General features: G+C 44.3%; 2 protein-coding genes across 5 annotated transcripts in view; one reads left to right on the plus strand and one right to left on the minus strand.

Moving 5' to 3' along the window:
* The window catches only part of Itgae (integrin subunit alpha E), a 60,800-nt gene extending 42,346 nt beyond the window's left edge, over positions 1-18,454 (plus strand). The window contains exons 20-31 of one of the 4 annotated variants that reach the window (XM_074047168.1): positions 117-190; positions 3,564-3,696; positions 5,460-5,558; positions 6,291-6,376; positions 7,040-7,114; positions 7,582-7,645; positions 7,728-7,835; positions 11,251-11,307; positions 11,746-11,841; positions 13,331-13,426; positions 16,891-17,001; positions 17,945-18,454. In XM_074047168.1, the coding sequence (XP_073903269.1) occupies positions 117-190; positions 3,564-3,696; positions 5,460-5,558; positions 6,291-6,376; positions 7,040-7,114; positions 7,582-7,645; positions 7,728-7,835; positions 11,251-11,307; positions 11,746-11,841; positions 13,331-13,426; positions 16,891-17,001; positions 17,945-18,040 (1,095 nt within the window). In that variant the 3' untranslated portion in view covers positions 18,041-18,454. The remainder of the gene's footprint in view (positions 1-116; positions 191-3,563; positions 3,697-5,459; positions 5,559-6,290; positions 6,377-7,039; positions 7,115-7,581; positions 7,646-7,727; positions 7,836-11,250; positions 11,308-11,745; positions 11,842-13,330; positions 13,427-16,890; positions 17,002-17,944) is intronic. The other 3 variants (XM_074047169.1, XM_074047170.1, XM_074047171.1) reach the window with 3 other exon arrangements.
* Haspin (histone H3 associated protein kinase) lies at positions 7,429-11,076 on the minus strand. The gene has a single exon (XM_020176400.2). It carries the CDS (start codon positions 11,074-11,076, stop codon positions 8,806-8,808), a length of 2,271 nt encoding a protein of 756 aa, XP_020031989.2. The 3' UTR covers positions 7,429-8,805.
* Positions 18,455-20,945: the final 2,491 nt, after the last annotated feature.

Genomic DNA, 20,945 nt, shown 5'->3' on the forward strand with positions numbered 1-20,945 from the left:
CAAAGCAGGAAGAATGGGAGATAGGAGGGGTCAAGTGTTCTAAGCAGATCATGAGGCAGGGCTGCTGGAGAAGGAAGGACCCTTGGGCTGACCCTGCATTTTGTGTCTGGTTACAGCTACCCTATGAGAAGGCCTGCAGAAATAAGCTGTTTTGTGTCGTCGAGTTACATATGGCCACCACCATTTCTCAGTGAGTTGGATCCTGTCATTATTGTTTCTGCAGTTGACTTCCTCCAAAAGGTTTATCTGGGCAAACACCTCATTGGGATACATCATCGCATAGTTCCTTCTCCTTCCCCTCATGACCCTCAAAAGGTGTCAGCATTTGTAATCTAAGCCAGCCTGAGAGGAAAGCAAGACAAGAGATTCCTATTTCCATTTTATAGATTAGAAATAGACATAGTAGCTGAGGGCCTTACCTAGGGTCACAATGGTTATTGGGTGAGCTTGAACTCAGGACTCTTGATATCCTGGATAATGCTGATTCATAATTCAGTGATCCTCACTTCTAGGATGACCTCAGTTAGAGGTGACCTCTTTCCTGGCTCACCTATTGGCCAAATTAATTAATTCATCAAATATTTCTGGAGTGTCTACCCTGTATCAAGCACCTCAGTGAACAACACAAACAAATATCTCTGCACTCCTGGTGCTTTTAGGAGGGATAGTAGATAAGTAAGCTCTATATTGATAAGATGTACTACAAAGAAAAATAAGGCAGGAAAAGTGAAGAGTGCTAGGTGGAGGTGAGGCTGAATTTTTTAATATGGTAGTCAGGGAGGGTGGCATTTGGCACAGTGAGGAAGAGGCGGGGGGAATGATATATGTGGGTGTCTGAAGAAAGAGGAGCTACAAATATCCTGAGGTGGGAGCATGCCTGGCAGATGGGAGGCAGGACAGGGTCCCAGTGCGGTGGCAGTGTGGTGAGGGAGGATGGGAAGCAATGCAGGAGAGATAGAAGTGGGATCCTTATATTCGCTGCAAACTGGGAGGCCAGAGGAGTGGCTCTATGTCGCATTTCAACACTAGAATTCTTGCTGATGTGTTGAGAATGGACTGTTGGAGCAGAGGAGGAAGCAGGGAGGTAGTGATTACTACTGTAATAATGCAGGCAAGAGATGACAGTGGCTTGGATCTGGTTGATAACAAAGAAAGTTAGAAGTCATAGACTTGCTCACAAGGGACATGGGCAGTGAAAGAGAGGGCCTGAACTTCTAGAACTGTACCTTTTGACACACTGGCCATTCACCCACTTACCTATCTTAAACTTAAAGTCATTAAATTTAAATATAATTAAAAATTGAGTTCCTCAGTGGCACCTGCCACATGCCCACATGCAGTATTAGACAGTAGAGATAGGAACCGTTTCCATCACTACAAATTCCAGGGCCTACTATAAAGGTTCTGTTGAGTATTGAGACACCTGAATTCTACAATGATGGAGTTCCCAAGAACTGAACCAAGATCATGAGTTTAGTTTTGGATATGTGCTCATGCCTGTCATTCTAACTACTCAAGAGGCAGAGATCAGGAGGATCATGGTTGGAAGTCAGCCCAGGCAAATAGTCCGTGAGACCCTATCTCGAAAAAAGAAACCCATCACAAAAAAAGGGCTGGTTCAAGGTGTAGACCCTGAGTTCAAACTCCAGTACTGCAAAAAAAAAAAAAAAAGACGCCTTCCTGAGTGCTGTGTATCATGATGCTGATGGCCAGTTGGCAAGATTTGGCATCTTTGGAAGAATGCTGTTTCTCAAGCCCTCTCAGACCTGCATTTGTAGGGCTTGCATTTCAGACAGATGGCTAAATGATGCCCATCACTGAGGACCCACCTGAAGACCTTTGAATGCTTTGGAATGCTGCCTAACAAGCAGCCACAGCAGTTTCCAACAGGGGAGTTAATTATAGCCAAGAACCACACCCTCCTGGCCGGTGAGAGATGCTGCACTCACACATTTCCCTGCTTTGCTCCCTAGTGTTCATAGCACGTGTTCTCATCTATTTCAAAAGTACTGCTGAGCCTAAGAATGGTGCAGATGTCACAGTGTTTTTTAACCTTTCTGCAGGCATGAATCCCTGAAAAAAAATATAACAAACACTGAAGACCCCCTCTCCCTAGAAGACCATGCATGCATACATAAATGCTTGTATTCTGGGACCTCTGAAACACTGAACTTAAGGTTAAGAAAGCTTGTTAAGTACTCTGATGATGCTCAGATCTTCTGGCTTTAGAACGATATATCCAACAGACACTCAGCAGCTCTACATTTTAATCATATTGGCACCTCTGCTTCTGCTCCAGACTGAACTTATCTTCCTCTGTCCTGGAATCTCCCTCCTGTGGTCTTGTCCTCAGTGAGTAATGGCAATACTCAGAATTCCTCATTCCTTCCCCCTCTCTCTCTATCTCTCTCTCCTTGCTTTATCATCTCTGACATCCTCCCCTTCTTCCAACTTCTACTGTTGTCTTCATAAGGCATGTATCACCTCTCATATGGATTTCCACAGAAGACTCTGTGTCTGCTTCCTATCTTTCCCTCAATCAATCCATTTCTTTCCAGCTGTGACAAAATGAAAACACAACAAACAATAACAAAACACATTGCTTCCAAGATCTGTATATTCCATCTTTGGACATTTCAGATGGCTAATGTGTTTCCTGCTGGGCGTGATGGTACATTCCTATAATACTAGCACTTGGTAGGCTGAAGCAGGAGGATCGAGAGTTTTCAGGGCAGCCTGGACTATATAGCAAGACCCTGTCTCCAAAAAACAAAAAAGAAAAGGGAGGAAGGGGGAGAGAGAGAGAGACAGAGAGATAGAGCGAAGTTTTCTTTGTGCTATTACTGTGTCGTCTCATAAATCTCAACAACTACTTAAGTCTCTGAAGTCTGGGATCCTTGGTAGTCTGGAGGAAGTGATCACATATCCCCAAGTCTTCTCTTCTCCAGGCTGAACAGACTCATGTTTTAAGTGTACTTTTTCGATTGGAAGGGCCTGAGTACTTTAGTGAATGGGGAAGCTGAGGCCAAGAAGAGGACTCTGAGACAAAGGCAGAGCTATGTCTTGTGTATTCTAGTCTCCAGTACTGAGCAGAGCACCTGGCACATGTACAGTGCTCTGTCAGTGTTTGTAAAATGGATGAATTCTTGTCATGGAGAACCTTGCCTAGGGTCATACTGAATTGATGGCAGAAAGAGGATTTAGACACAATTCTCCTTTCTTTGGAGTCTGCTAGGCCTCAGGCGAATTGTCCTCTTGAGGCTTGTTTCTTCTTCTTCAAAATAAAGCAATTGTATGATTTGTAGTGATATTATGAGGATTAAATGTGAAACACAGTGTTTCGCACACGGTCAGCACTAAGTAGATGATAGTCATAATCTCACCTAGCAACTGAGGTGGGTGTGGCATCCAGGTGTTTGCTTCTGTTGAAGGAAGAAAATCTAAGGTAAATGTATCTTTTAGGCAGTTTATCTAAGAAGTTAGTTAAGAACGTGCTATTCTAGTATATTGAAGCTTTTACAGGTTACATAAATGGGTAACACTTTTATGTTTACCTTGTGCAGTCAAGAACTGGTGGTGGGTCTCACCAAGGAGGTGATCATGAACATCAGCCTAACCAACTCTGGGGAAGAGTCCTACATGACAAACATGGCCTTGCATTACCCCAGAAACTTGCAATTTAAGAGGATTCAAAAGGTAACTGACAGCAGCTTTGGAAACACGCCATTCATGGCTTCCATTTGCTGCATACCTGCTTTTTTTATGGTGGCCTCCTTACTAGTCTCCCTGCTTCCAGCTTCCCCCTGGTTCATCCAGTAAAACATGAGTAGCAGCTAGGTGAATCTGCTTCAGTCAGAGTTTAGGCTGTGGAGCCATCCTATGCCCTAAAAACCTTCAGTGGCACCATTTGGCTATACAATCACCCCTGCATATGGCTTTTCTTAATGAGGATTGTATAAGTGAGCTCTACTAGCCTTGAGGCATTGAGAAAGTAAAAATTAATCTGGATTGGGAAAGTAAAAATTTGCCCTGCCATTCACCAGGTTGCGATCATAGACACAAGGCCAGTTACCAAAATACTAGGAAACTCTTCTCCTAAAGATACCTGCAGCTGTAAAGTATAACAACATTGAGAAATTTTGTTTTCTTACCTCACAGATGGTCAGTAACTTTGCTATTCAAAATTATATCAATAATTATGAAACCATCTCACTCTTGCCTGGAGAATCTAAGTTACTTTGACAAAGAGAAGCAGATTGAATTGGTAGTCTGGAGGAAGTGGTCACATATCCCCAAATCTTCTCTTCTCCAGGCTGAACAGACTCATGTTTTAAGTGTACTTTTTCGATTGGAAGGGCCTGAGTAGTTTAGTGAATGGGGAAGCTGAGGCCAAGAAAAGGATTCTGAGACAAAGGCAGAGCTATGTCTTGTATATTCTAGTCTTAGATACAGAGCTTCAGATAAAGTGTAATCTATATTAACTTTTAATTATTTCCAAGGAAATGGACACTGGGACCACTCTGCCATCCAGACCTGTCATTGGTTGACTCCTTTACTCAGTTCTGCTTTGCTTGGAGGCTACCAAAAGTACTTTATTTACATTTTGCCCGAAATCTGTCCAACCATAGAATCCTTTAATTACTGTCTTTTCCTTTATTGGAGTGAGACACCCCACAGTACAGTTTCCCTCACTGCAATGAGTCAAAAAACCTGACTTTGTTGAAAATATAGTTTTTCTCCAGTGGTCTTAGATTATTTGGGCTAGGATAGCATCCATTATATTAAAAAAATGAAATGGTCTCCTATGCATCTAGACTAGAACTAGTGATGCACCATCTGTGAAAGAACTGATTTCTTTTTTCTTTTTTGATACTAGGATTTGGATTCAGGGCATCAGGCTTACTAGGCAGACGTTCTACCACTTGAGCCACTCCGCCAGCCTGTTTTGTGTTGGGTACTTTTGAGATAGGGTTTCATGAACTATTTGCCTGGGCTGGCTTTGAAGCTCAATCCTCTTGAGTAGCTAGGATTATAGGCACGAGCCACTGGCACCTGGCCTGAGAACTGTTTTCTATATCCAGTGGTCCAGATGAGGGGCAATGGTTGAAAATGGCCTCTTCCTCTGTTTTAGTATGTGGCATTTGCATTGGTTCACAGCCCAGTGCAAATGTCTCCTTTCCTGTACAAGAGCTCTGTACTGACAACCAATCTCTTGCTAACAGCTACTCTGCTGCTCTCACAAAACTACCCCTTAGGCCTTTTAAAACCCCTCAGCTCTCTACTGCTGAGCCCTCCTGCCCAGCCTGTGAGGAAGACAGGGACCAAGTCTGACTTACTGTATCCCTGCTCTTGGCAGAGTGTCTGGCTTATAGAAAAATCAGTGAACAATTGCTGAATTTGTGTGAAGAAACTGCTCTTCCATTGTTCCTTAAGAACTGCGTCTCCTTCTGTGTTAATAGCCTCTGTTTCCAGATATTCAGTGTGATGACCCTGTGCCAGCTGCTTCCATCCAGGTCATGAATTGCAAGATTGGTCACCCAATACTTAAGAAGTCATCTGTGAGTCTTTTTTTTTTGGGGGGGGGGAGAGGGTACCAGGGTTTGAACTCAGGGTTTCACACTTGCTAGGCAAGCACTCTACCACTTGAGCCACTCCACCAGCCTTTTAGTGTTGGGTATTTTCAAGATTTGGTCTATTTAATTATTTGCCTGTGTTGGCCTTGAATCACAATCCTCCTGATCTCTGCTTCCTGAGTAGCTAGGATTACAGGCATGAGCCACCATGCCTGTCATGCCAATCATGTCTTGATTGGTTGGCTCTTCTCACAACCCTGGAGTTGGTGTCTATGTCCCAGCTTCATTCAAATCTTTCAGTCATGACATCTGTGCTTCCCTTTACTTAGTCAGCTCATAGCGGTGCTAAATTTACTCTGAAAAGAGTGGTGGAGATGGGGAATAGTTTTCCAGGATGCAGCCATTGCCAAAGTGTTGGTTCACCCTAGGAAAGCAAGTGAAGTGGGGGTAGTGTGGAAGGGCATCAGACCAAATTATCTCTGTGCCACAGGAATTCACTTCTCAACTGTAGAAGTGAATAATGCTGTCTGCCTTTCTTACTCCATTATTTGCATTGTGAAGCTTATGTGAAATAATGGATGTGGAATGTGGCATGCTACAAAAAAATGAGAGGAGTGCAACTTATGTTTCCTAGCTCTGCTTAGTTAGTAAGCAGTTTGGATTATGAGCAGTAAAAGTATAGTGGAATCAAGTGAGCATTTCCCCCCTTTAAAACAGGCAAACGTCTCAGTAGTTTGGCAGCTAGAGGAGAATGCTTTTCCCTTTCCTAATAGGACAGCAGCCATCACTGTGACCATCTCCAAGTAAGTAGTGTCCATACTTTGGAAGAGATGTCCCTCCCATGTGCATGCTGTGAGCTGTGGAACCCTCACTGACCAGGAGGGCAACCTCAGTGACCCACAGAAGGCCCATGTGCCCCGGCAATAACTCTGCTTTTTTTTTTTTCCTGTTGTCAACATTTAAAATGTCCTTTCATTCACCCAAAGTAAAATTATGGGGATAGTCTGGTGGAATGAACTTTGAGTTGGAGCTTTTAGTTCTGGCTTACTTAACTTTGGGGTCACTGTCATCTGTGAAACCTCCATGTTTAGGGAAAGGGTGTGGTATGATGTTGGGAGGGGGCTATCAGGAGAGATTTTTTTCCCCAGAAACAATGCCTGGAAACATTTTTGATTGCCATGACTTAGGAGGTGCTACTGGCGTCTAGTGGGTAGAGACCAAGAATGCTGTTAACCGTTATACAATATATAGGACAACTGGCCCAAAATGTCCAGTGTTGAGGCTGAAAAATTCTTCTAAAAATCAGTATTTCTCTAAGTGTGGTCTTCTAGTGATTCTTTTGCACTTTATCTCTAAGAGAATTTTCTGACACCCTACCCCCAACCAAGACCCTAGGAAACTAAGGTAGAAAAGCAACTGTTAAGTACGAAGCAGTTATGCTGTGAACTAACATTTCTTATTCCCAGTTCTGATGAAAGGTCTTTGGCCAGAGAGATGCACAGCCTTCTATTCAAGCATGTCTTCATTGCAGTTCTTTCCAAGTAAGTACTCCCAAGGGACTGACAACTGTGTCACCTGATAGAGGACAGCTTTAGCCCTTCTCTCTTGAGGATGGAATTGGTAGTCAGGGGAGATGTGGACATTGTCCTTCTCTGAGAAGGGCACTAATGGTTTGGGTTTTAGAAATTCCAAAATGGTCATCAAAGGAACAGTATTAACTGGCTTGCTACAAAAGGGAACTGATTTGATGCTATAGACAGAAAAGAGGGGCTGTGGGGTTGGAATTAAGGAAGAAGAAAGGTAAGGCTACACTTACAAGTGAACTAGTCCGACCATACAGGATACAAATATCCCACTTGCCCTGCAACCACTTTAAATTTGATATTTAGCTTTGATTCCTCTTAAGCATCTGGTGCCCTCTGTTCTAGTGTATACAGTTGGAAGCATTTAAGTTCATTCAAAATGAGAAGGGGACCTTGAGGCCTAACACTTGTTCTCTCAATTGCAGACCGTCAGTGATGTATGTGAACACAAGCCAGGGACTATCTGACCACAAAGAATTCCTCTTCAGTGTGAGTGCTTAGTGCTTATTGCAGACCTACAGCTGGCAAAATAACACAAGCTTTGACTTCCTGCTCTGATTTTATTTGGCAGATCCATGGGGAAAATCTCTTTGGAGCCCAATTCCAGTTGCAAATTTGTATTCCAACCAAATTACAAGGCCTCTATGCAGTAAGAGTGAAAAACCTGACAAAGACTCAGGTATGTAACAGTGATTCTTTATAATGACCACATCTTTTTCCAGAGTAACTAAGGATCTCAAAGGTATAAAACCTAGAACGTTAGGAATAAAAAATAAGATTAATAGCCAAAAGTGGTGGTGCATGCCTATAATCCTAGTAATCTAAAGACTGAGGCAGGAAGATCATGATTTCAAGGTTATAGAGTGACATCCTGTCCCCTCCCCCACCAAAAAAAAAAAAAACAAAAAACCAACCAACCAATGGAGGAGGGTGGCTAACCTTGGGAAAGCATAAGGAGTAATGTTCAGAAGGAATAGTGACCACTCAGGTCTTAAAGCAGCATGTTTTCCTTTCTCTGATGAAAATAAGCAGAAATTCAAACATTATTAGTGGCAATAGAGACATTTATTTTCCCTTTGAAAATTGATAGATTTTGGTTTTTTCTATGTGATTGGTTTGAGAGCTTGATAAATGTAACATTTCTCACTTTTCAATATGAATTGTCTTCCTTTCCTCTCCTTCCAATCTCTTTCTTGGTCTTTGCTACAGCCTCATTGCTTTCATTTTACAACACATCTGTTGTCCAGTTCCCAAAGCCAGCCTCAATACCTAAAACAACAGAATCAGTATAATGGCTAAGGCCTGGGCTTTCCTGATTATTTTGCTCAGGCTACATGAAGTGTCAAGGCTCAAAAACAAAAGTATGGAATTTATGGGATGGATTCTGCTGACAATTAGAAGGAGGATTTACAAGTTTTAAACACTTGTTCCCATATGTAGTTTAAAGAACATTTTTAACAGCAATCTTAATCATTTTAACAAACATTTCAATTTCTATTTGAGAACAAATTCTGGTTTAAAGAGCTGCTGGAAACACATATGAATGGGCATTCACCCTCCACCCTGCTCTGGGAACAGAGATTGAAAAACAGCATTAGAGGTTTCAAGACCAATGTCCTTTTAGTTTGGGGCAATAAGATACATTTGGCTTACTTAAATAGACTGTGTTGGCAGAGCAGGTCAGCGGCAGAGCTGAAGTTCAGTACTGTCCTTTGGAAATGCTGGAGCTGTCTCTTCACTTGCCTCATGGCAGGAGTACTACACTTTTTCTTAAAGGTCATTTGATTCAGAATCTTGTCTGTGAGGTAATGTAGCCAAAGCACATTATTATAAGGGTGATATTCACCCCAGCAGTTGTTGTTCTCCTTCCTCATGAGCCTGTAGATTTCAAACTGGTAGTCACCTTCACCTGTAAATAGGTCCTCATCCATGGAAATGTCACAGAAAACCACAATCCCATCCCGTTCCAAGCGTGACAGTGTGTAGTCAATGATGTTGACTTGCAGCCCACGGGTGGGGATGGTGCTTGTCTTTCCATTAAGAGTGTAGTGGAGCTCTTTGAGGTTGGTTTTCTTTAAGAGCACATTCCCCCAGTGTAAGTCCCGGTGCTCAAAGTGCAGAGATGCCTCTGCCACTGCAAGGGATGCTGTGATCTGGTGTAGAATGCTCTTTGCAGTAGCAATGGAGGGCAGTTTAGTTTTCATTTGCTCTAAGTCGATGCCACCAAACTCAAATTCAAGTACAATGAAGAGCTGGTCTTCCTCAAAAAAGTCAGGCCGGTCATTTGCAGACCCTTTGGTTGAGTTATAGTGATCCCAGGCTTTGAGGAGCAAGGGAGGGTAACACCCTTGAACACAGTGCACCGAGTTCAAACCAATAAAGCCTTCTGTGCGGTTGCATGTCTCATCAGACAGGAGGCTCAACTCTTTGGAAATGATGATCTCTGGCAGGATTTCCTCAAAGGTTTTCTGATGGGATCCATTGACTAAATCTGGTCCTTCAATAGCAATGATTTTTAGGGCTACAGGTGTGTGATCAGTGATTGTTTGAAACACTTCACCAAACACCCCTTCCCCAATCTTCTCACAGTATTCCAGTTTTCTTGTGGAAAGGCAACAGCTAAAGGGGATAGGGCCTTCCTGATTGCATTCCCCATAAACCTTTTCAGCATCAGATGCCTTTTTGTCTACAACATGTAGAGTCTTTAAAGGGCTTAGCAAATACAGAGAAGAGGAGTGCCAAGGGGACAGAGCACTGTTTGTTCTGTTCACGACAGAACGGTTTGATAAGAGGGACCCAGAGAGGGAAGTGGCAATGGTATAGTTGCTGCATGCCTCCAACACATCAGTCACAATTTTCTTCTTGTGGAAACTGAAGGAGGCCTTGGCTTTGGTCCAAGAGCAGGTTTTCTGTAAATGAGTTAGGTCCTGGGAAAGGGATGAATCTTCTCCCATCTTTTGGCCTTTTTTAGTCTGGTGGGAATGGAGAACAGAGGTTTCCACTGCTTCCTGATGCTTCCTCTTCTGGCTTGGCTCAGCTCTCTTAAGCCTGTCGACTTTCCCAGGTACAATAAAGCCGCTGCAGCCTCTAGCCTCCTCATAATCTATCCGGACGGCTCCTTGAGACCCAGTCTTTTGACAAGAGCCTTGGTCTGCTGCCCTCTTTTTACCCATGCCCGATAGAGCAGGGGCCCCGAGTCTGTCTCCTTTCCGCCGCCTTTTACTACAGGACCCCTTCACATCCTTTTCATCTGTCCGGAACTCAGAATCCTCAGGGCTTCCTGAGTCCGTAAGGTTACAGAGGGCTGACCTGAGGCTGGCGTGCGCTCGGAGGGCCATCCTGGTGAACCTGCCTCCTCCGGTGTATGCTTCCCGGGAGTCGGGGAGGGATGTTCGGTCCGGGGAGGAGAAATCGCTCGGGGCTGCGGAGGCTGCATCCGGAGAGGCGGGGGCCTCGGGCGAGGCCGGAGAGCTGAACAGGGAGGCACTGGTGCCCAGCTCGTCGCCGTCCTCCGGCTGGCTGCACACGCTGAGGTCCGGGCTCAGGCGGCCCGGGTTGCGGCTGGGGAAGGGCGGCGGTCGGTACGGGCCGCACGGGGTGCTGCACTTCTGCGGGGGCCGAGCCCTCAGCCTCTGGCGTCTCGGGGTCGCGGTCAGAGCCCGCCGGGCCCCAGGACGCCTTCGCCGTCGGCCGACCGGGCTGCCGGGGAAGTCGGGGTCGTCAGGGTCGTCGGAAGGCACGGAGTGCGAGGGCTCGCAGCTGGCGTCGCTGCTGGCGCTGCTGCTGAAGAAGCGCTTGCGATCCTGCGGGGAGAACCACCGCACGGCTTCCCCGCCCAGCCGGCACCGCGGCCTCCCGCCGCCCCCAGCCCCGTACGTCCGGAACAGCCGGCTCCCGGCCCGCGAGCGTGACGCCGCCATGGCCGGCACCCGCCAAACTGTTCAAATACAAACACCGCGAGACTTGGCTCGCGGCGCGTGTGCTCCCGTCTGTCCCCTGGGTCCTAGCGCCCGGCCACTCGCGGTTCGGCCTGGCCCCGCGGGAGCCGCCGGGGGTGGTTTGCTCACGCGTAGCGTCAATGGTTCTCGTTTCAGGCCCACACTGTGTGCGCCCAGAGGCAGGAGCGCGCTTGTGGGAGCCATCGGTCTCGGGTGAGCGCGGCCGCCCCAAGAGGCGGAGGGACGGGTCGGGGAGTCCCGAAACGGGTGGCAGGAGATGACAGGTTGCTCCCTTTCCAAGGCTTCCCTGTAGGCAGCTGCAGGACCGCTGGCAAGACTCGCCTCAGCCTCCTCCCAGGGTCACGTTTGCCAGGGTTGACATTGTGTTGTGTCCAGGTGAGCGCCCAAACTGCTCACACCATTCTGGGACCTTAAGATGCTATGTCCTAGGTGTTAAAAATTTCAGCCCTAACTCACAAAAAGGGGGCTGGTGGAGTGGCTCAAGTGGTAGAGCACCTGCCTAGTAAGTGTGAGGTCCTGAGTTCAAACCCCAATACCAACAACAAACAAACAAATATATATATAGAGAGAGAGAGAGCGAGCGCCTAACTCACGAAAAGGGATTAAGCTAATGAAATTTTGCTTTTCCAGCATGTGGAGGAATGGCATTCCGTGAGCTGCGCTATCACATCCGATAAAGAAAATGTAACCGTAGCTGCAGAGATCGCCTTGGGTCACTCCAAGCAGGTATTGGAATGGCGAAGGGGTCCATCTTTGATTATCCAGATCTAGGGCCGGATTATCTCTCCTCTAGAAAGAATAAGAGCATCTGAAATGAAATGTACAAACTAGGTTTCTCCATCCACCTTCTGCCTCGGCCTGCTCCTTAGCCAGTCACTCTGCTTATCCTCGGTAGGTAATTTATTCCTGTGCCATACTAGGAAATGAAGGAAATAACCTGTGACTTCTCCCTTTCCTACCTCCCCATATCCATTCCAGCAGCAAGCCCTGCCATTCCACCTCCAGAATATATTCTAAATCATTCACTTCTCTCCATCTCTTCTGTTACTGTTGTAATTTGGGCCACCATATCTTGCTGGGACTATTGCAGTAACCCTTGAACCTCTCTCCTTGCCTCTGCTTTTTCCATAACTTCTACAAATAATTCATCATTTAACAACTACCCATCTTCATTATGCCAGTCCCCTGCTTAAGAAAAGAAAGAAGAAAGCAAACAATGGAGTTTAGACCCACTTAGACTAACAGCCCTACTTTTTTAATGGCCTGAAAAGCACTGCTCTGCCTAATTCCTCGACTTTTATCTCCTAGTGCTCCTCTTTCTCTCTTGTCCCTTTCTTATACCCAAATGTTCTGTTCTTTCTGTTCTTCTACCTTGCCAGTATTATTCTGGCCACAGGGTCTTTGTACTTGTGGTTCCTTTACCTAACATCGCTCTTCCCTGCATCTTCACATGGGTAGTTTCCTCTTACATTTACCTCAAATACTCCAAGCAGGAGTTTTTCATAGAGAGGGCTTCCCTGATCACTTATTCTAAAGTGGAAACTAGTGATCAATTTTAACATCCTGCAATGATGCGGGTGAGAGGAATGAGGTCCAAACTGCAGAAGTAGCAATGGGGGTGAAGAAAAGGGCATGTGTGAGAGAATTTTTTTTCTTTTGGTAGGACTGGGGTTTGAACTTAGGGCTTTGTGTGCTCTACTGCTTGAGCCATACCTCCAGTCTAGGTTTTTTTTTTTTTTTTTTCTTTTAAGAAACCCTTGTGTGGAGGGCTGACTTTCAGTAGATCTCAAGGAGGGAGCTGCTCTGCTATGTACAAAACCCCCACCAAGATTCAGTCCATTTTGTTCTGGTTATTTTGGAGAGAGGTCTTGCAAACTATTTCGTTTGGGCTAACCTTGAACTGCGATCCTCCCAATGTCAGCATCCCAAGTAGCTAGGATTATAGGTGTGAGCCATGGGCCTGGCTGAGAGTTTTTTTTGAAAAAAGAATTATCAAAAACTGGGTGGATTATGGCACAGGATAGAGGGTAAGGGAAAAGAATTGAGAAGTAACTGCAGATTTTTGCTTGGGTACTTGTGTGGATCTGGGGCCATTAACAAGGCTTGGGAACACTGGAAAAGGAACATGTTTAAAGGGAATGTGGTGAGAAGTGTCTAGAAATAGTGAGTCCATGTTTAAAACATGTTCCCCTCTCTTCCTCCCCTCATCTCATAGTTACTAAGAAATGTAACCGAACTGCAGATCCTTGGTGAAGTATCTTTCGACAAATCTCTATATGAGGGGCTGAATGCAGAAAACCACAGAACTAAGGTAATGCCTGGCTGTTTTCTGCGCAGTGTCCTAGGAACACTGTTCCTACCCTTTGAGCCCCTGCACAGACACCCTCCCGTTGCTCTCTTACCACTTCTGATCTTGGCTTTGCCAACTGCCCTTGTGACTTTGAGCTTGTGCCATAGTTTTTCACCAGTGACATGAGGCGATTGAAAAGAGCCCTAAACTAAGGAGATCTAACTTGAAGTAAGTGAGCTGGAATCAACAGCAGTATATAGTTTAATAGAAAATATATCAATTTTGAAAAATACTTAGATAGTGTCAGGACAATGAACCTAAATTGCTAAATATTAAATCCTCAATTTTTCTCCCTGAAGGAAAAGAGCATTTTTAGACATATAATAATAAGATTTTAAATTTTGAAGTATTATTTATTTATTTATTTTTGGCAAGGATAGGGTTTGAACTCAGGGCTTCACAGCTTGCAAAGCAGGTACTCTACTGCTTGAGTCACAGCTCTAGTCCATTTTGTTCTGCCCTTTGAAGATTATTTGCCTGAGCAGGCCTCAAACTGAGATTCTCCTGATCTCAGCCTCCCAAGTAGCTAGGATTATAGGTGTGAACCACTGGTGCCTGGCATATTCATTTCTTTTTTCTTTTTGGTAGTACTGGCACTTGAATTCAGGGCTTCATGCTTACTAGGGAGGCATTTTACCACTTGAGCCACTCTACAAGCCTTTTTTTTGTTGTTGTTGGGTATTTTTGAGATAGGGTCTTGTGACCTGTTTGCTTGGGCTGACTTAGAACTGCAATCCTCCTAATCTCTGCCTCCTGAGTAGCTAGGATTACAGGTGTGAGCCACTGGTGCCTGGCTTTATTTTTTTTTAGAGACAGGGTCTCACCGTATAGCCCAGCCTGGCCTTCCTTTCACCACAGCTCCTGAGTGCTGGTATTACAGATGTACGCCATTCGTGCCCTGCTTATTTTGAAGTATTTTTAATACAGAAAGTGATGGAAGAAATAGAAGTGCCTCATTATTGCACTGCCTAGATTTAAAAAAAAATAAAAGTAATAGCATTAAACCCAAGCCTTACAGAAAAGTACTAATTAAAAATAATAATTTCTTCACTCCCCCCATTCCCACGCCCCCATTTCCCTCTTTCCAAAGGGAACTACGATTAATAATTTCTTATATGCATATTATTTATGTATTTATATATTTTTTTCTGCACTTACTGATGCTTTTATTTCTATAGCATAGATTCCCCAAAATTCCTTTCATTGTCGTCATAAACAAAATGCTAAGTAGCTCCTGCCAGTAAGCAACTGACTGACAATGAATCTAAAGGGTGTAAATACCTGTGTAAGCTAAATGCATTTAAGCCACAGGGAAGGGGAAAATCCAGCTAATGTGCAGAAGGACATATGGTGCTATCTGTGTAGGGAGGGAGGCAGACCCAGGTTCAACGGCCTGCCTCCTTTGGTGGCCTCCTTTTGTGGGTAGCACAACCCGTGCACCAAAATGCTGTACAGTTTGAGTGGCCCTTCTACAAAATGCTTGGGGCCAGATGTGTTTCAGAGTTCAGAGTTTTTTGGATTCTGGAGTATTTGTAGACTTTACTAGTTGGGCATCCCTAATCTGAAAACCTGAATCTGACATGCTCCAAAATCAAAAACTAAGTTCCGAAATTTGGAGCATGTTGGATTTTGGAGTTTTGGGTTAGGTAGGCTCAACTTCTATTTTCACATGACAAACACAAAACAGAAAGTAGGAAGAGGTCAGCAGAAAGATTTTTTTTATGTACCTCTGAAATTTCTCCTTTTCATCTTGTTAGAGTGAAGTGACTCTCCTCTTAGTCACTGACAAGGGAGGATGGCTCTTTCAGGATTAGCTTAGACCTGTCATGACTCCCAAACAACCTTCGAGAGAGTGGCCTTCATGTCATTCACCATCAGTGTTTGCCACACAGTGTCCTGCTTTTCTTTTCTGCTCTGCGAGGGTAGCTTTGCGGTACTTTTGGGAACCTGTGTATTTTGAAGTGCCTTTGGGGAAAACAGGAGAAGGCTTTGAGAAATAGATGCATTATTTCTACTCAAATCTGTCACTTTGGGGGTTCCCTTTGGTTTTTTGTTTCCTAAGCCCAGGTTCTTTTTTCTTTTTCTTTCTTTTTTTGATGGTACTGGGATTTGAACTCAGGGCTTTGTTTGCTAGGCAGGTATTTACCACTTGAGCCACACTCCCAGCCCTTTTGTGCTTTAGTTATTTTTCAGCTACACAATGACAGTTCTCCTACCTCCACCTGCCTCCTGCATAGCTGGAATTACAGATGCATACCACTTTGCCCACCTTATTTGTTGAGATGGTGTTTCAGTAACTTTTTGCCCTTGCTGGTCTCAAATGTGATACTCCTGATCTCTGCTTCCTGAGTAACTCAGATTACAGGTGTGAGCTGCCACCCCCACCTTTCACTCTTCTGTTGAAGACAAAGCGAACTTTCTTTGCTCTTCCTCCTTCTCTGTTGCTTTGATACCTTCCCATTCTCAAGGCCCAGAATTTACTTCTGTTAAGTTCAGTCACCTGTGAGTTAAGCAGGACCTGGAGGTCAGCATTAGAAAAGATGTCACAGGTAAGTTTGGATATCTCCAAACCCCATACTGAAATCTCTCCAGAGCATCCCTGTCCTGGTGTGTGATCAGAGACATGAAGAGAACTCAGTGGCTTGGGCAGGCAGGCAGGGCAGTCTTTTTCTTTCTTTCTTTTTTTTTTAGTATTGGGGTTTGAACTCGGGGCCTCACACTTGCTAGGCAGGCTCTCTGCTACTTAAGCCACACCACCAGCCCAAGGCAGGGCAGTCTTGATGGCCCTCTGGCCACCATCTGGGAGGGCTAGGTCCCAGCTGGATGCTCATCCCCTGAACTTTCCAGCTGATGTCTGTCAGTGAGAGGAGACTGGACTTTCCTGAAACTGAGAGATCCGTAGGAAAACAGAACTTGGGTGTGACTTCTAGTGGAGACACTCCCCAAATACCACATATTTATTATTGTGTCCCTGAGGAGCAGACCAGTACCAGTCAGATTTCTCCTTGGGGAAAATTTATTACCAAAGACCTCAGGAATTTGTTCAGGGTCAAAAAAGTCTGTGAGAGCTGAGTTAGAAAGTACCTGAAGATCATTTGAAAAATCACCACTGTGAAGACAAAGAACATGGGCATCGGGGCACAGCTGGATGTAGAATCTTGACTTTTCTGTCCCTGATGTTATGGAACCCTCTTTCATCTGAGCATCTTTTCCCAAGGTCGCACTCTCCTGACAACCTGGCTCTTCTAGATAAAACACTAGAATAGTTTCTTATAAAGATTTTAGATGATTCAGAGCTTTTTGCTGTGCTGTTGTCAGTCTTGATCGATACACAGGATGTTGCCATACTTTGCTCTTTAAAATCATGCGGAATTTTTTCTCCCTTGTTTTACCTGGTTCATGGGCGGTCTCTTTGCCTTGTCTAGATCACTGTCATCTTCCTGAAAGATGAGGAGCCGCACTCTTTGCCTCTCATCATTGGCAGCAGCATCGGTGGCCTTCTGGTTTTGATTGTGATTATAGCCGTCCTGTTCAAGGTCAGTTCTACTCGTTGTTTTCATAAGGGTGAGAGAGGGCTAGACCCTAGTGTTGGGTACAGTACCCTCTAGGACAGCCAACCCTGAACCTAGAACAGCTATCCTGGCCTTGTGGCCACTTTTCCCTCCCGCTTCAATCACATACCCTGTTTTAGGTGAATGAATCAGACAGTTTTGGCCTGAAAAAATAAGAGTCTCATTGAAGTTTTGGTATATATAGAGAGCTGCCTAAAATGGATCTGATTGTTGTTCCCCTTTTAAAATGATTTCCTTGTCTTCCCCTACTGCTTTTCAAGACCCTCTACTCTCTGTCCTCTGCCACTCTCTGCCCCTAAGTCTTGCTTTTCCTTCCAGCCCAGTTGCACTGTTCCCTAAGCAAGTCATATCTCTCTGCTTGCCAGGGGAATAGCCTGTCCCCACTTTTTTCACTTTGCTCTCACTCTTTCCTGAAAACTGATCCTGGAGACTCCTGGATTATCTGAGCTGTGTTAGGTGTTCTGTGAGCTCTCTTCTGAAACCCTTCTACTGTGGCAGCCGTCACATGTGGTAACTATTTCCCTTTCTACTAGATTCTGAGCTTCTGGATGTAGGAGGTTGTGTTTGAACTCTTTTCCTAGCATGACAGGCTGAAGTGAGTATTCTTCCATAGACAGGATTTTATGCAGCTAAAATGATAAGGCTTTGTAGAATGCGTTAAGCTAAAAGGGTTCAAGTGCTCCAGAGGTTCAGAGGAAGGCGGAAGGTCAGCTCTGATTGTAAAATGAGCTCCATGAAAGACAGCACTGAAGAAGAGTCTGGAAGGATTGACTTTCAGAGGAGGGTGGGGAGAAGAAGTATGAGAAGCAGAGCTGTCTAGAGGATATATGGGCAACAGCCAGAATGTCAGTTCTAAAACAGATGGATATTTTACACCTGTAACTGGGCTTCCCCCTCTTTGTTTCAGTGTGGCTTTTTTAAAAGAAAATATCAACAACGGAACTTGGAAAGCATTAGGAAGGCCCAGCTGAGATCAGAAAGTCTGCTCACAGAAGAAAACTAGGACCTGCTTCCTGTCCATTGGGAGAGAAAACCAGCCAGTGCCCGAACTTCTACAGATTTGGTGTCATACTGCTTCCTCTTTCCATACAGGATGACCTAGAGCAGCATAGAACAAATTGTAGCATATTGTTTTGTTTTGTTTTTTAATTTTAATCCTCCTTAGGAGAGGATTAAAGTCATGTGGGGAGTATCTAGTATGTCTCTATTTGAATTTTTTTTGGCAGTACTAGAGATTGAACTCAAGGCTTCACACCTGTGAGGCAGGCAGGCCGCCTTGTAACCACTTGAGCCTTGCCTCCAGCCCAAACATATTGTTTTTTAACTACACATTGTCTCCAAAGCCTCTGTGCATTCTGTGAAAAGGAAAGTTGAAAAACATTTGGTATTAAATAAAGGTAAAGTGTTTTCTTTACAATAGTGCCTTTAATATGCAAATATTCTTTATGATTTGCAGTAAATTTTGATACCTGATAAGCCAAGTTTTCATTCTTATTTTGTAAAAAAGTACTGAATGTATTCTTTCAGATAAATCTTAACATCAGTTTTTCAGATTTCCAAAAGAAACCCTCTAAGGATTTATTTTAAATGTAGATTAAGTTAGGCAACATTGATATCTTTTTTTTTTTTTTGATGGGACTGGAGTTTGTACTGTTGGGTCTGGGGGCCTAAAGGACAGATGAGTGAGTCAGTATCCCATCCCTGCATCCTGAAGAGGAGATGCAAGGTCTCCTAAGTCTGTCTCAGGGCTGATGAACAAAATGCTCTCAAGGTTGTTTCCCCCCATAAGGAGTGTCAGGCGTGTTGGCTGTCTCATCAGGCTCTGTCTAGAAGGTCTGTGTGCTTGCAGCAGCCCCCTTTTGGCTTTTTACTTACTCAGAAAGTGTTTCCAGAACCCACCTTCATATCCATCCCCACCCATGTCCCTCTTCCCACAGAAGTGCTGCTGCCTCTTGTGCAGCACCCCTCCTGGGAGGCTCAACCCCACTCATCACACCTCATGCCTGCAGCCACCTGTTTATAAATACGTAAAAATTTCAAAAGAGCTAATTACATTAAAATATAATCGGTATCTTAAATTGTGATATAGGAATTTATTAATTCATTGAAACAGCAAGTCTAATAACTACCTTTCAAAATAGTGTTGAGTTTAAAGTGTACTTAGAGATATCTGCAATACCTATAATATGATGGGAAAATATCCATAATTTCTACTGGTGTCTATGAGATCACAGGCACTGCTATTTACCATGTGGTTTTTGCCTACATCCATAATTGAAAGAAATGCTAAATTTCAGGGGTTTTTCCCATCCACCTTCACAGTGTATGCTCCCACTCAGTGTGCTCTGGTCCTATTTAAGAAAGCATGTGTCCTACATAGGCTTTGTACTTTTTTTTTCTTCCTTTTCTTTTTTCCCTCTCTTTTGAGACAGGGTCTCTGGCATCCACCTCTTGAGTGCTGGGATTAAACAACCTATCTGAGCTTTGTAAATTTGTTTTTTTTTTTTTTACTTTGCGGTACTGGGGTTTGAACTCAGAACCTACACCTTTAGCTACTCCACCAGCCCTTTATTTGTGATGGATTTTTTTGAGATAGGGTCTCATGAACTGTTTGCCTGGGCTGGCTTCGAACCACCGTCTTCCTGATCTCTGCCTCTTAAGTAGCTAGGATTATAGGTGTGAGCCACCAGCACCGAGCGAGCTTTGTACTTTTGCTGTCAATCATCACCATCACTCCAGGTGATACTGGCTGTTTTATGGAAGAGGAAACAGCTTGCCCAAGGCAGTAAGGCCAGTGCATGACAGAGCCATTGCTACAGTAGGTTTTTGGATCCTGAGTCTCCTGCGGTTTTGTTTATTTGTTTTTTCATAAAGGCTTCATTTCAGACTGGGCAAGGCATGGGGGACAGCCCCAAAGTGGAGTGTACTTTTCAGACCTGCATTGGTGGAAGAATGGCTTGCAGAGCTTAACTGATCAGGTCCCATGGCCCCATAAGGGTGTAATGCTCTAGGTTTAGGAATATGCTTTCTTGGCACACTCCAGACTCTAGATGATTTTGATTTAAGACCGTATTCTCTTGTGAGATCAGGGTTTGTGCATCTTATTGCACACTGTCAGTCCCACACTCATACCTGACTAAAAGTTGCTTCAAGAGACAAATGTAACTTAACAGAATGACCTTTGTTGAAATCTTTCATGAACATACACACAAAAATAAAGGCTTGATTGTTCTACCTTGCACACTTCAAGTAGGCAGGTCAAAACAGATTCATTCATTCTTCCTTCGCCCATGCTTTTGCCTGCTTCTCAGGCTGTGTGGGCCAAACTGGTAAAACCTTTTCCTGCACTTGTATCCCAATTTGACAGATAACTGCGACAGCAAGGAGTTATCAGTGAGCTTTGACTCTTGTAGACTCCTTCTGTGGGCATTTAGAGGAGACATATGCCTGTAAGCTAGGCAGGATTGAGGCAGGATTCGCCTGGGCAGAGGCCCTCAGATTGGAAAATGAAGGATGCGATAAAGCAGGTCACGTCCACTAATCTGGTTGAAGCCGATTGTGCACCATGGAGAATATGAGGCTGGAAAGATTTTTGTTTTGCCTTCAAATTTTTTTTATTAGGATGTATTCATTGTACAGGGAGGATTCATTGTAACAATTCTGAATAGACTTACATTATACACTGGTTAGATTGTCCCTACTATCTCCCCATCCCACTTAAAGCAATTGCAAGAGGTTTCATTGTTCTAGTTCACATACATATATGAGACCCATCAACCACATTCCCTCACCTTAATCTCCTTCATTCACCTCCCGCCTTCCCACAAGTACCCCTGCCAGGTATCTATTTCACAGTCCTGTCTTTCATTAATTCCAAAGTCAATGTTCAAAGGGGTTTCTCAGTTTAT

Source organism: Castor canadensis, chromosome 11 (genome assembly GCF_047511655.1).
Source record: "Castor canadensis chromosome 11, mCasCan1.hap1v2, whole genome shotgun sequence".
NCBI lineage: Eukaryota > Metazoa > Chordata > Mammalia > Rodentia > Castoridae > Castor > Castor canadensis.